The sequence below is a fragment of the Camelus ferus genome, chromosome 1, assembly GCF_009834535.1.
Source record: "Camelus ferus isolate YT-003-E chromosome 1, BCGSAC_Cfer_1.0, whole genome shotgun sequence".
Taxonomy (NCBI): Eukaryota; Metazoa; Chordata; class Mammalia; order Artiodactyla; family Camelidae; genus Camelus; species Camelus ferus.
In genome coordinates this window covers 46,541,417-46,553,753 of record NC_045696.1, presented here as the reverse complement: position 1 = coordinate 46,553,753, position 12,337 = coordinate 46,541,417, and the positions used below count along the sequence as shown (strand labels likewise).

At 38.0% G+C, this 12,337-nt stretch overlaps 1 protein-coding gene across 11 annotated transcripts in view; it reads right to left on the bottom strand.

The window, feature by feature from the left end:
• Positions 1-12,337, bottom strand: part of BBX (BBX high mobility group box domain containing) — a 256,911-nt gene that overhangs the window by 52,883 nt on the left and 191,691 nt on the right. For all 11 annotated transcript variants that reach the window (XM_014562810.2, XM_014562811.2, XM_032478453.1 and 8 more), the window contains 2 exons: positions 10,348-10,428; positions 5,306-5,380 (listed from right to left, as the gene is read on the bottom strand). In XM_014562810.2, coding sequence (XP_014418296.1) covers positions 5,306-5,380; positions 10,348-10,428 — 156 coding nt within the window. The remainder of the gene's footprint in view (positions 1-5,305; positions 5,381-10,347; positions 10,429-12,337) is intronic.

The window sequence follows — 12,337 nt, the reverse complement described above, 5'->3', positions numbered from 1 at the left end:
TACTAAACATAAACTCTTTTAGGACAATTCCAAAAATTAGTCACACACTGAAATTGGAACAGAATAAAAAACTGCAGCAGCAGAGAATAATGATTAAATTTAATGATTTGTAGACTATTAAATCTGTCACATAAGCATATGATACCCTCAAGAATTACTGAAGAACAGCTTCACTACACAGCCCACGGCACTGTCTTCTAGCTCTCCCACTGGCTCCCTCTGCTGTCGCCGGTGCCGCTGCAGGTTTACGCTCCCTGCCACTGTGAGTGTTCGTGCACTCTCATACTGCCTGTGCCAGATGTGTGCATGACACACGGAGAGGCTCAGGGAAGAACTTTGGACTGCCTGGACGCATTATTTGACATCTGAGTTAACGCACGGCTGTCTGAGTCGAGGCTTGAGAACGGTTTCTAGCCTTGCCGAAGAACACCATCACCTAATGTTTAGTAAGAATGGTTTACCTCATCACCTATGGGAGGACTGTTACCTATTTGTAGGTACAGGGCAGTGTTGGGGAGGATCAGTGTATTTCAGCAGCCCAACACTTCTAGACTCACCTAACAATAAAATTTTCATGGAATGACTTAGTGGTAAGGTATACTTTCTAAAAGTGTCTTTTAGCTCCTTAATTTGGGGGTGGGGTGGAAACTGAACATACACTGATGCCTATGGCTCAAGCCTCATCTTGACTCCCCTGCAGCACTGGACACAGCTGACCTTCCTGTAGAGAGATTTCCCCGGATCTCCAGTACTACAGAGCCCTGGTTCTCCTCCTCCCTCTCAGGCCACTCCTCGCTGTTCCCCTTTGTTGGCTCTCCTTTCTATAGTGAGTCCATAAGTGGTTTTCCTCAGGGTTTTTTCTTAGGGCCCATTCTCTTTTTCTTTCCACATTTTATCTCAGTAATCTCATCTACTCTGACAGCTTCTATTATAAGCATGGCTTGTATAAGGCCAATTTGTTATATACCACTGTGTTCATCTCCCCATCTTCTTTTCTACTTGAGACATACACATCCTTTTAAGTAAGAACAATAGAGCTCATATATGTTTTTCAGTGACAGTCAGCTGGGGGAGGGAAGTGAGTGTTATGGTACACTCCTGGGTAGGGACACCAGTGGGCCATTTTGCGTCGTATGCTTGTGGCTATGCTTTTTATTTTCTGCAAATTGGATGGTGTTTGTAAATCTGTTATCACCACTATCGTGTTCTGATCATCAGGGTGGATGTAAGGTCCAGCAAAAGTGCCAGGACAATGATCACTCTGGATGCGAAACTGCTAATCTGATAGCTGCCTGAGGTAGGGAAGCACACCCGGGAAAGAGGTTGTAAAGAACAAAAGCAAATTAGGTGGAAGCCTTTTGCAATTATGAGGGGTATCATAAACACTGTAGCTTGGGAGGAAATGACCAATAATTGATGAATAAATGAATCAAAGAGCAAATGAACAATACAAGATGACTGGTCTTCCTTACTTTAAAAGAAGAAATCTTAACACTTCCAATAAAACAGGTAATACTTTCACGCTGATGGGCTACAGTGTGAGTATATGGAATTTGTGTCAAGTGTAATATTCCGTAACATACTGAGCATTCCATCATGAAAATGAATGCTTTAAATCTGCACCTATTGCTTATATCCAATTATGACAATACCCTGGTGAGATTACAGTTGTATTTATACTGGTAAAGTAAATACCTTCGAAGGAGTGTTTTAATGTTCCAATCTATTTGTCTAAATTGTCTGGATTAGCTTCCCTGTCTTCAAAGTAAATATGTAATTTTTCAATGCGAAGATACACTCTAGGGTGTTAAGAGCCAGCCACACCGCAGAGAAGAGAAGATGTGGAATGGCCTTCAGACTTGTTAAATAATGGGAGACAACAGCTTCCTTCTGGCATTGTATTTGCTCATTAGTCTTCAGTAAACAAGACCTGAACAGTGACGGATGTGTCACTACCCGTAAACAACAAAACATGCAGATAGGAAGCTCATTTTGACCAACGTAATGGATCAGAGCCTGGAAACAGAGTGACAGCTCTTCAGATGGGCCAAGCTGAATCTGGATGAATTACGAGTGTCTACACGGAACGGGAGACAGGAGACAGGCTGCACCGTGAGGAAAACAGGCTCTGCACCCTACACTTCTTTCTAGATCCTGTAGCGCAGACACAGCTTTCTCCCTTTAAGTGTGAACACTTACGAGGAACCTACAAACAAAACGTTCTTTGCTCAGTTTCAGGGTTCCATATAGGTCACTTCAATGGGTTTTTAAAATATCAGATTTGGTTAAGGAGGAAAGATATCCTTCTCAGCCTGCAAAACAGAGACCCAGGACTTGATGTAAAAGAAAAAAATATTATTTTCAACTTAAAATAATGCCCAGGGCTTACTGTTTTTCAAACAGTGTGTTTCTAGGATAACTGTATCACATGATAAGTGATCAATAGCGAATCACTTCCTAGAGTTATGAACACTCATAAATGAAATGAACACAAACAGTCTCTGAGAATTTTACATGCCTGATCTTAAAATATTACAAGGCTAAACATTTTTAAAGAGTAAATTGTTTCCTGAATTATATAAACACTCACTTTTCTCTAAGTGTGCATAATAGGACTGAGAATTCCTCTGAAAAGGGATGGGGTACAAAGTGGCCCATTTAGTAAATCTCTATTATCTGCCCAACCCACCATCATTTAACCCTTTCCCTGTGTGGTCTCAGAGATTCTAGGAAGTGCTTTAACACTGCTGATTTAACAACTTGTGGTAAAAATTACACACTACAGAGCAGTGATCTCAAACTGAAGTTTCCTAATAGGAAACTTGTTGGAAGTGCAAATTCTCAAGTCCCACTCCAGATTTAGTAAATAAGAAACTCCAGGGGTGGGGGGTTCAGTGATCTGTGTTTGAACAAGTCTTTGAGGTGACTCTGATGTATTTTAAAATTTGAGAATCTCTGCTATAGACTAATTAGAACAAGAATCTCAAGAGTCAAGTGTTTTCTCAAAGGTGATGGGTGTTTTATGAAGTAATTATAAGAGCTTTAGGGATATGATCACAGTAATTACAGGCTATTCTATTTCTACTACAATATATATGCTCATAGCAGATTTTACTATATAATTTTATTAGTCCATCTAGCTAGCTATTGTGTAGCTTTGAATAAACCAACCCAGTACTGGGCTGACAGTATGGTCAGATGAGAGAGACTGAAACTTAGGGTTCTCTTGGGTCAGCTCAGGTAAGTGACTACAGATTATACATCCTTAGAGAACCATGTACTCTACTTCTCCTGTATCATCACATATAACATGTCTAAGTAAACAACCAAGTATGTAATAATTTAACTTGTTTAGGAATTGAAAGGGCTTATATTATCAACCTATGCAAAACATAACTAGGAAAAACATATACTGAGTTTAGAGGGGGAACTGCATTTGATTCTAGGGCAAAACATTTTATTTTGGGCTTTCCATCATGTATGCCTTACTCTGTTATGATGCCTTGAAACAATCCCTAATAAGTTTTCACATTAATTTTTTTAAAGCTTCCTCAAATCTTATATATGTCCCATGGTCAAAAACCAAAAACCCACAGAAGACTAATAAGTGCCACTGAATAGAACAGTGACATCTGGAAACAACTCCCTGCACGACTCCCAAGTAAGAAGAGCTTCTTCTTAGAAAACTTTCTCATGCTTTAAGGAGTGACTGTGCTGAGCAGCAAGGGCAAATTAATTTAAGGGAGGCACAAAATCTCATTTTCCAGAATCAGAAGGACAGTGGCTATTACACCATCAAACTGGTCCTTCATGATGCCCACAGCTTCAGGGCCTCCTAATAAATCTGATAATGTTATCACTTAAATAACAACCACACTCTGAGTGGCAATAACTGTCAGAAATGCACCAGCTAAGATATCCCGTACAAACATTTTTAATTAAGTTGAAAACTTAGTAAATAACACGTATGTAAATACCAGGTGTGTCAAAGAAGAGTCACTACCTTTCTAATATTCCTGCTACAGAGCGTAGAATTCAATCAAACAGAATATATGGCAAATAAATTCTGTTCTGAAGGGAATCTTTCTAAAAAGTTGACTAGGTTTGGCTCAGGTAACAACATTAAAAATAAATTTAGTCACTATGCCAAAATTCTTTTTTACCTTTGAAAAAATTATTAGTATCAAGTAAATGGATGTCAATGATTGGAGGAAAGCAAGGAAATATTAAAACTATTCCCCAGATAGTGAAAACAGCAGCTTGTTTATCATAATGAAAAATTATCATAAAATCTTAATTTATTCAGATTCATCAAGCAAATTGTTCTTCGTGAAATGATACCATTATGATGTTTTGGTTACCAGTTTTATAGAACAGCCCTCAACTAAAGCAAATACTGTGGCAGAGAAGCTTAAAGATTTGCAGGCCAACTGGTGGGATCAAGTCAGGGTGGCTGACACAGGTGCGCCAAGAGGAAGCAGCATGTTTTTCTTTTTTAATGTAAGAGCTAAAAGTAATTTTTTCTTATTTTCAAAGTGAGATGCTGGGTTTTCTCCTGGCAAAAGGATATCACTTTACATTTCATTTATGCAGCATTCTTTATGCAAATGAATCAAAGTGATTCAATACATCAATATTAAGCAGAACAGTCCTGCTTGTCATTTTCTCTCAAGCCTATAAAAAAATTGCTTAGTTTATGATATGCATTTTTGGTTGAAATTAATAAAAAGGAAAATGAGGAAAGACCTAAAGCAGATGGCATCTTATTTTCACAAACAGGATACATTTTGTCATTTGTCAGATACTGCCCCTTAGAAATGAGCATATGGTTGAGGTCAGGGCTTCTGTGGTAAAATCAAGCATATCAGATTTGCCTTCTCATCACACCAAGAAGATGCTCTCTACTGTGTGCTCTCTCTGGTTGACAAACTGAAGAAATGTGAGATCCTGCAAGAGCTGACCTGACCTAAGTCTGGGATTAAACACTAATAAAAATACTGGCCAATACAGCTGAAGCTACACCACATCAAAAGCTCAGCATTGATGACCCAATACGTCGTATTCACCAGTGCAGTCACTGTGAAAGTTACTCATCCACTCCAGCATCTAATTTCACTACTAGAGCTGATCTATGATTACAGCAAAGGCAGCAGAAAACAATAAGCAGTCTGCCATATGTATTACATTCGTAATGGCAAGAGGCATGCCTCAAGTTCACTTTACGTTATAAAACCCCATTCCGCTATTTCCGGAGCTCCGTAAGTTTTCTGAACTCAACGTGTATTTTAAAAAGAGAAGGCCATACCTCTGCAAACTGAAACAAGGCTGATGCTTGACACTGTTTTGAAGGAGCCTCGGGGTGGGACGTACTTGAAGATATCTGAAAGGAAACAAGTCATTTTTAATGCACAAGGACATTTTACCATAATGGACTAACAGATTCTGCTCTATATTTCCCCAGTAGACACTGACTAAGATTAAAACACGAGTCATCGCCCTCAATCCCTTTTAGAAGTACAGCATCAATGATAAACGAAGACAAAGGCCACGTTTCTAAAAACAGACATGGAAAGAACAAAAAGACTGAGTTTGGCTCATATGCCACGTCTCTGGTAAGGATATCAGTTGAGGAGTCCCGTTGAGATAAATTTCCTTATTTCAGTGAATTTTTTAAAATATTAGTAAATGTTGGAAGCTGGAAGTAAAGTCCATCTTGCTGTTCCCTCCACCACTCCCCATCCAGCTGTTCTCTGCTTAGAGGAAGCTGTGAAACAGTGTTAAAGAAGCAAACGAAGTGGGTCAGGGTATCTGGGATTGAGTCTTAGCTCTGCTGCTCACTAGCTGCATGACCTTAGGCAGCTCAGCTCATCTCTTTGAGGCTTACTTTTCCCAACTGGAAATTGATGGTGATGATGATGGTGATGATGATAATAATCCCCATTTTAGAGGACTATGGTGAGAAGAAAATAAACCATAGAATACACTGCCTGGCATGGCATCAGAACTCAGTAAATTGTTTGCTGAGTATGAACAACTTTTCTTTCCTTTATAACACCATACATCCTCCCTCCAACACACACACACACACACACACACACACACACAACACAGCCCCTTAGGTGTCTGACAGTGGACAGAGGATTCTTCTATTTCAGCCTTGGTTCAATCAAGAGAACTTTGTTTCTGTTTGATGATTATGGCAGCTTCATTGCAAGTTTGCTCTGAGGGCCACATGGAAATACTTTCCGAGGATGTTTTGCGAGCAAGGTCAGTTATTAATTTTGGTTTTAAAGTGAACAAATCTTCTATCCAGCTACAAAATAGGATGAAAATGAGTAACAAGAGCAGAAAACATGGGCATTATAAATGCAGCCCATTCCGAGTCCCATAAAGGTATTTTTCCTCAATTAACGGTGCTCATCAACTCCATTAAAGGGTACTTATCAAGCACTACATGCACCTTGATCATAACTCTTCTATCACAGGATTCACTTTTTCATCTTAATTAAAGTAAGTTGGTTAAATGATGGAGCCAGTTGGTGATACAGTATCAAAACGATTTTTAGGGATAAGAAAGAATTAACAGAGACTGATGTAATTATTGACTCTATTCACTGACTCTTTCTCTCTCTCGTTCTCACTCTCTCTCTCTCTCGCTCTCTTGCTCTCTCACTCTCTCTCGGCTTGGTTATAAACCAGGGACAGATTCCTGGATATCATTTTCTCACCTGGGCTCTTTAAGCCCCTCTGAAACCTTACCACATTTTTCATCATGCCTTTGGCTTAGGTGGGCTGCCCTTAACCTCTACTATGGTGCTGCCTTGCTGCAGCCTTCCAGAGGAGGCCTGCTGATTCTCTGTTCAGTAGTCAGGCCATCCAGACCAAAAGGAGGTAAAATGGAATACAAATTAGATACCCTCTTTCTCTTTTTCTGTGTCTCTAAACCCTGCTTAAGGTGAACTCTCAGTGCTGGTGTGGAACCTCCTGCCCAGGTCCCTCCTCACAAGGAATCAAATTGATAGATAACAAGACAAGAACTGCCACACTTGTGCTCAGTTACTTTCTCTTATCACAAAGCAAACCATGCAAGGGGAATTGAATCAAACATCTGATCCCTTTCCTCCCCTTCTTCTTCATTCCATCCTCCCTCTTTGCTCTGTAATCTCCAGGATGAATTTTTTTTTTTATTCTTCTATTTGTAGTCACCTTCTACTCAAAATAACAAGCTCCTTTTCTTACACAGCCCTTTTTTCTAAGTTCTATTTTTGCAATTCGATTTCATGGCTATGAAAATCTTACTTGCTAGGTAGATGATAAATGGATATTAAAATAACTGTTCTTAGTTTTAATCCCCAACTCCCATCCCTCAAGTACTATATTAATGTTCTAGTTACTTATAGCTATGTAACAGGCCATCCAGATACTTAGTGATCTAAAACAACAATCATAATTTCTTTTGCTTGCAAATCCACAATTTAGAAAGGATTTGGCAGGAACAGACCGAGTTAACTGGGATGGCTCAACTGGGCCTGGATGATGCACTTCCAAGATGGCTTACTCACAGGGCCAGTAAGTTAGCGCTCAGCTGAGGCTACTGACCAGGCGTCTCAGTGTCTTTCCATGAGGCCTCTCCATAGCGCTGCTTCTTCCTCATTGCATAGAAGATGAGTTTCTTTCTCTCTCAGAGAAAGAGGAAGCTACCAATCTCTTACGTCCTAGACCCTGAAATTGGCTAACAATCACCTCTGTTATATTCTTCAAGTCAAAGTTTTCACAGAGCCTCCTGGATTCAAGGGAGTTGGGCGGGATGGGCAAAGGGAGAGGAGGGCTGGAGGGGGACAGACTCTACCTTTTATAGGTGACAACCATCTGTGGCCACTGTTAACAAACTAGGCTTAATTATATAATTTTCAGTTATATTAAGTTATTTCTAGGCTTTTGTGGTTAGTTACTGTTTAAAAACACTCGGAGTCAGATCTTCTACTGATGATAAAGAGGTCAGTAAATCCTCTCTCAAAAAAAAGAAAACTATAAAACTAGACAAAATTGTCAAAAACAATCATCAACCAAGAGCAAAAACCAAATTAAATGTTTATTTATGAAAATCTGCTGACCATTGGGTAAGAAGAATGGAAATTTGTAGTGTTCTTGTCTGAGGTTGCTCCTATCCCTTCCCATGGCTGAGATGGTGGGATACCAAGGCAGACACGGCCATGAAAATCAGCAACTTTACTGCTGATGGGGGCTGACTCATTTTTGAGAAGAAGGCAAAAACTATTTTCCCAGCTGCACTGCTGGGAAAAATGGGAAACTAGGTAGAAAATGAACAGGGAAAGCACACAGAGCAGCAACAATGAAATAGAAACAGAAAAATCAATAAAGTAGATGAAATAAATAGCTGGCTCTCTAAAAAGATCACAACATTGAGAAATCTTTAGCTGGACTGGCCACAAAAGAGAGAGAGAGAACAAAAATCACCAAAATCAGGTATAAAGGAAGGGACATTGCTACCAACCCTATAGAAATTAAAATATAAGATAATATTACGAATAACTCAGTATCAATAGATTAAGCAAATGTATGTATTTATGGAAAATGTTCTAGGAAAACATAAATTCTCAAAACTGACTAAAGAAGAAACAGGTAATCTAACTAGATCTATAACAAGTAAAAAAATAAAATGGCTAAGATCTAATCAATGATTTTGAAGACATTTGAGGGCAAAATTGTGGAACTCTTCTTGGTCAAACTATGAAACCTATCATTTCAAAAGACCACCACATCCAAGTTGTGACAGAGTGAGGATATGAATCCACAAGGATGTTCCTGAAATCCTGGGATTTATAAACTGTAGGTCCTACTTTAAACATGACTTTTCACTCCTACCAACCCTCCATAAAAGAAGAAAACAAATGGTTTGTGCAAGAGGAAATGCCTGACTTACAATATATTTCTTTAAGGATTAAATCAGACAGTGAACAAAATAGAACCAGTGGTATAAATCATCTTGATTTCTGAAAAAAGCATTTCACAAGTTTCTAAACAAAGGGATGTTGCTACAAATTAATACCAGAATAAAGGAGATATTGACATGAATAAGAAGCTCCTGAAGAAATATTAGATTAGGGTCAGGGATCTCTTTGGAATCTTCAGTTTGCTGTAGTGCCCACAAAAATGCACATGTCAATATAGCCAAAATTTCATGTGAAATTCGAGAGACTTCACTAGATCTTTAGGGGCTCAGGGATCACTGATTAAATATCTCTGCTTTCAAAGTTGGGACCAACATTACTTAATATGTCTGTAACTATTGTTGTAAAGGGAGTGCAGAATAAAGTCTCTATTACATTAAATTCTTGGGGAAACAATGTGCAAAACAATTGGAATTCACAGCACACCTTCGAGAGCAGAAAGGAATGTGACAGATAAGGAGTATTATGTGAGCAAATATATATTATAACATTCTGGTGATATCAGCAGTGCACTTAGGCATATTATGAACAATGTCATAAAAGGAATGACCTAATATGCCAATGTGAAAAACGATTCTGTCAATGAAATGCTGAGAACCACCAGGAAGGGACACTAGAGAGGAGAAAAAAATCTGAAACTAAAAATATGCTCTCCTTGTACAAAACGATAACACATGGGGCAAACATTAGGAAGGACGACGGTGTGAGAGAAGGTCTAGTGAAATACAATTCAAATGACCATGGGAAGACCATGTGGTTTAAAGTTTAGAAAAAATTAACCAATGATAGCTCCATATTGAGTTCTAGAGTAAATGCAGACATTTTGGGAAGCAGTCTTCACCTTTAGACTTGATATCAAGGATAACGTGGCTCTTCTACATCATCTCTGACTATGTCAGAGACATATTCAGCCAAACAGGTTTGACACAAGACAAAGGCTTTGAAAACTGCCAACTGCATGCTAAAGTTTCAATTAAAAGAAAAGCGTACTTAAAATAAGTGAAAAGGAACACACAGCCCATAACCATGAATCGATTCCATCTTCCGATTTAACACCTGATAAATGACAAAGTTCTAACAATAATTCAATTATATTCTTAACTTTCTCATCCAGGAATAAAAATTAGTGATGAGGTTTAAGTGGCATCGTATTTAGGACAAGTTAATAACAAGCTTTATAAACATATACTTATTCCTTAATTAAGAGACTCAAAGAGTTCCAAAATTACCTTTCCCAAAATTTGGTTCTATTTTCCCATTTATGGTTACTTGAGCTAAGTACGTAGAGCTCTTCATTGCTTTCAGTTACTGTCATCAGACCAAATTTAAGCTCACTTTACAATTTCCTCATTAAGTACAAACTATAACATATTACCTCAGCAAACTGAAATAATGGTGACTTCTGACGTAATTCAGAAGATTCTGAAACATCAGGCCTGCAAGTGCCAGAGGACATCTGAAACAAAGAAAGATGGTGTGAGACACCACAGGAATAGCTTCTGGACAAAAACAGTAGACATATGACACCTAAACCATTCCCATTTGAGGAAGGGATGGTTTTGAGTTCCCAAATTTGAGGCAATACTGTGACAAAAAAGTAATTATATTCTTCAAAGTTTTAAAAAGTGTTATCTACTCATTCAACAGCTAAATAATGCCATGTATAGCAGGAGGTAGACAGGATTTCAGAAAAATTACTATTAACCGAAGAGAAATTTCTACAATGATGCCCATTTGATCTCTTGGCTTTCTGCAGCCAAGCCCAGAGAATATCTACTTCTTCCATGTGCTGTGTTCCCACCTGACTATATAAAAACACAAATGAGCTTTGAGAATTATACACCTTTTGGGAAAACATAATTAATGTCAAATTTTTGTTTTCCAAGGTTTTCATGTATTTATATATAAGCCCCAATCTTAGAAATTTTAGTACTCTTTTCCTAAGAGAAATTTCCTTTATAATGTGTTCTTGTATATTATTTACTATGTTGGGTAAACATTTAATGCTCTACAATCTTCATTTGCAATTTTCATTATTAACAATCGTTACAGAAACACCACTGATATTTTTAAATTCCTTGCTCTTCTCAAGATACACATTTCCTCTTTATCTTAATGTTAAAATTGACCCATTTCTGCATTTGGTGAAATAATCACTTCTATGGTAGCCAACTGTAATTCAGGAGTCATAGAATGTTAGAAGGAAAGGATTGCAGTATTCCTCTGATCTAATCTTTTTCACACATGAAGTAACTTAGGACCAAAGAGGTAAATGACACCTCCCTTCCCCAACGCTCAATAAGCTCCTTACTCTTTATCTTCATGGCACCTAGCACTGACCACCACAGCACATAAACGTGTGTTTATGGTCCCTCTTACCCAGGGACTCTTTTTAATGTGGAATCCTCAACATTGCCTGAGCACAATGTAGATACTCAAGTATTTGTTGAATTAACTGAATCAAAGTTGATGTGTCTAAACACCAAACCAGTGTGTCCCCTCCTTGTCTTCCTGAATGACAAGGTTAGAGAGTCTTAGGGGAAAAGTTCTTTCACTTTAGAGGAAAAATGAAAGTTAGAAATACTTTTAAATAACATGTTTCTGACAATAAATAATACAAGTTCACTACTGAAAATCTGAAAAAAAAAATACAGAAGAAAAATCATCTAGTGTTATTGCCCAAAGGGAAGCAGCGTTAATTAAATTCCATGTATATTCTTCCAGTTATGTAGATCATTCTTTCAACAGAAATGAGGTGTTGTACTACAGTTACAAAAATGCTCTTTTTAAACAATACATTGATTTTCCTGTGTTATTAAGCCTTTTCCACTGTACTTTTAATAGCTGTGATTATATTAGGTGGCTGAATCTACAGGAAGAGTTGACTGTCACCCAGGTTATGTTCCTAAAAGCAGAGTTTCTCATTAAACCTATTCATTAGACATCAGACATCAGAAGATGTGTTTCCCTAACAGCATCACAGGCCATTGGACAGGAGTAAGCATTTAAAATTTTAATTGTCACCTTTGGATTTGAAAGAGTAATGGCCACCTTCTTTCAGTGATAAGCACCATGGAAAAGGTGCAGAAGCTTTAATTAATTTGCCACCTGTGGTTTGGTTGCCAAAGTCTGACTCCCTTACTGTCACTCGACTATTTAACAAGTTGTATGCCAAAAAGCCCAATAGTTTTTATTTGCTCCCTAAGAATTTGAAGCCAAGGAGACATAAAATGCACTGGAAAAGGCCAGAAAATCCTAAAATTAACAACCACAGAAAAAATTTTTATTGGAAGGAATAACTAAACAAACTATATCTTTATATTGTAATTTCTAAACAATGAAAAAAACAATATTGCTTTGGTTTA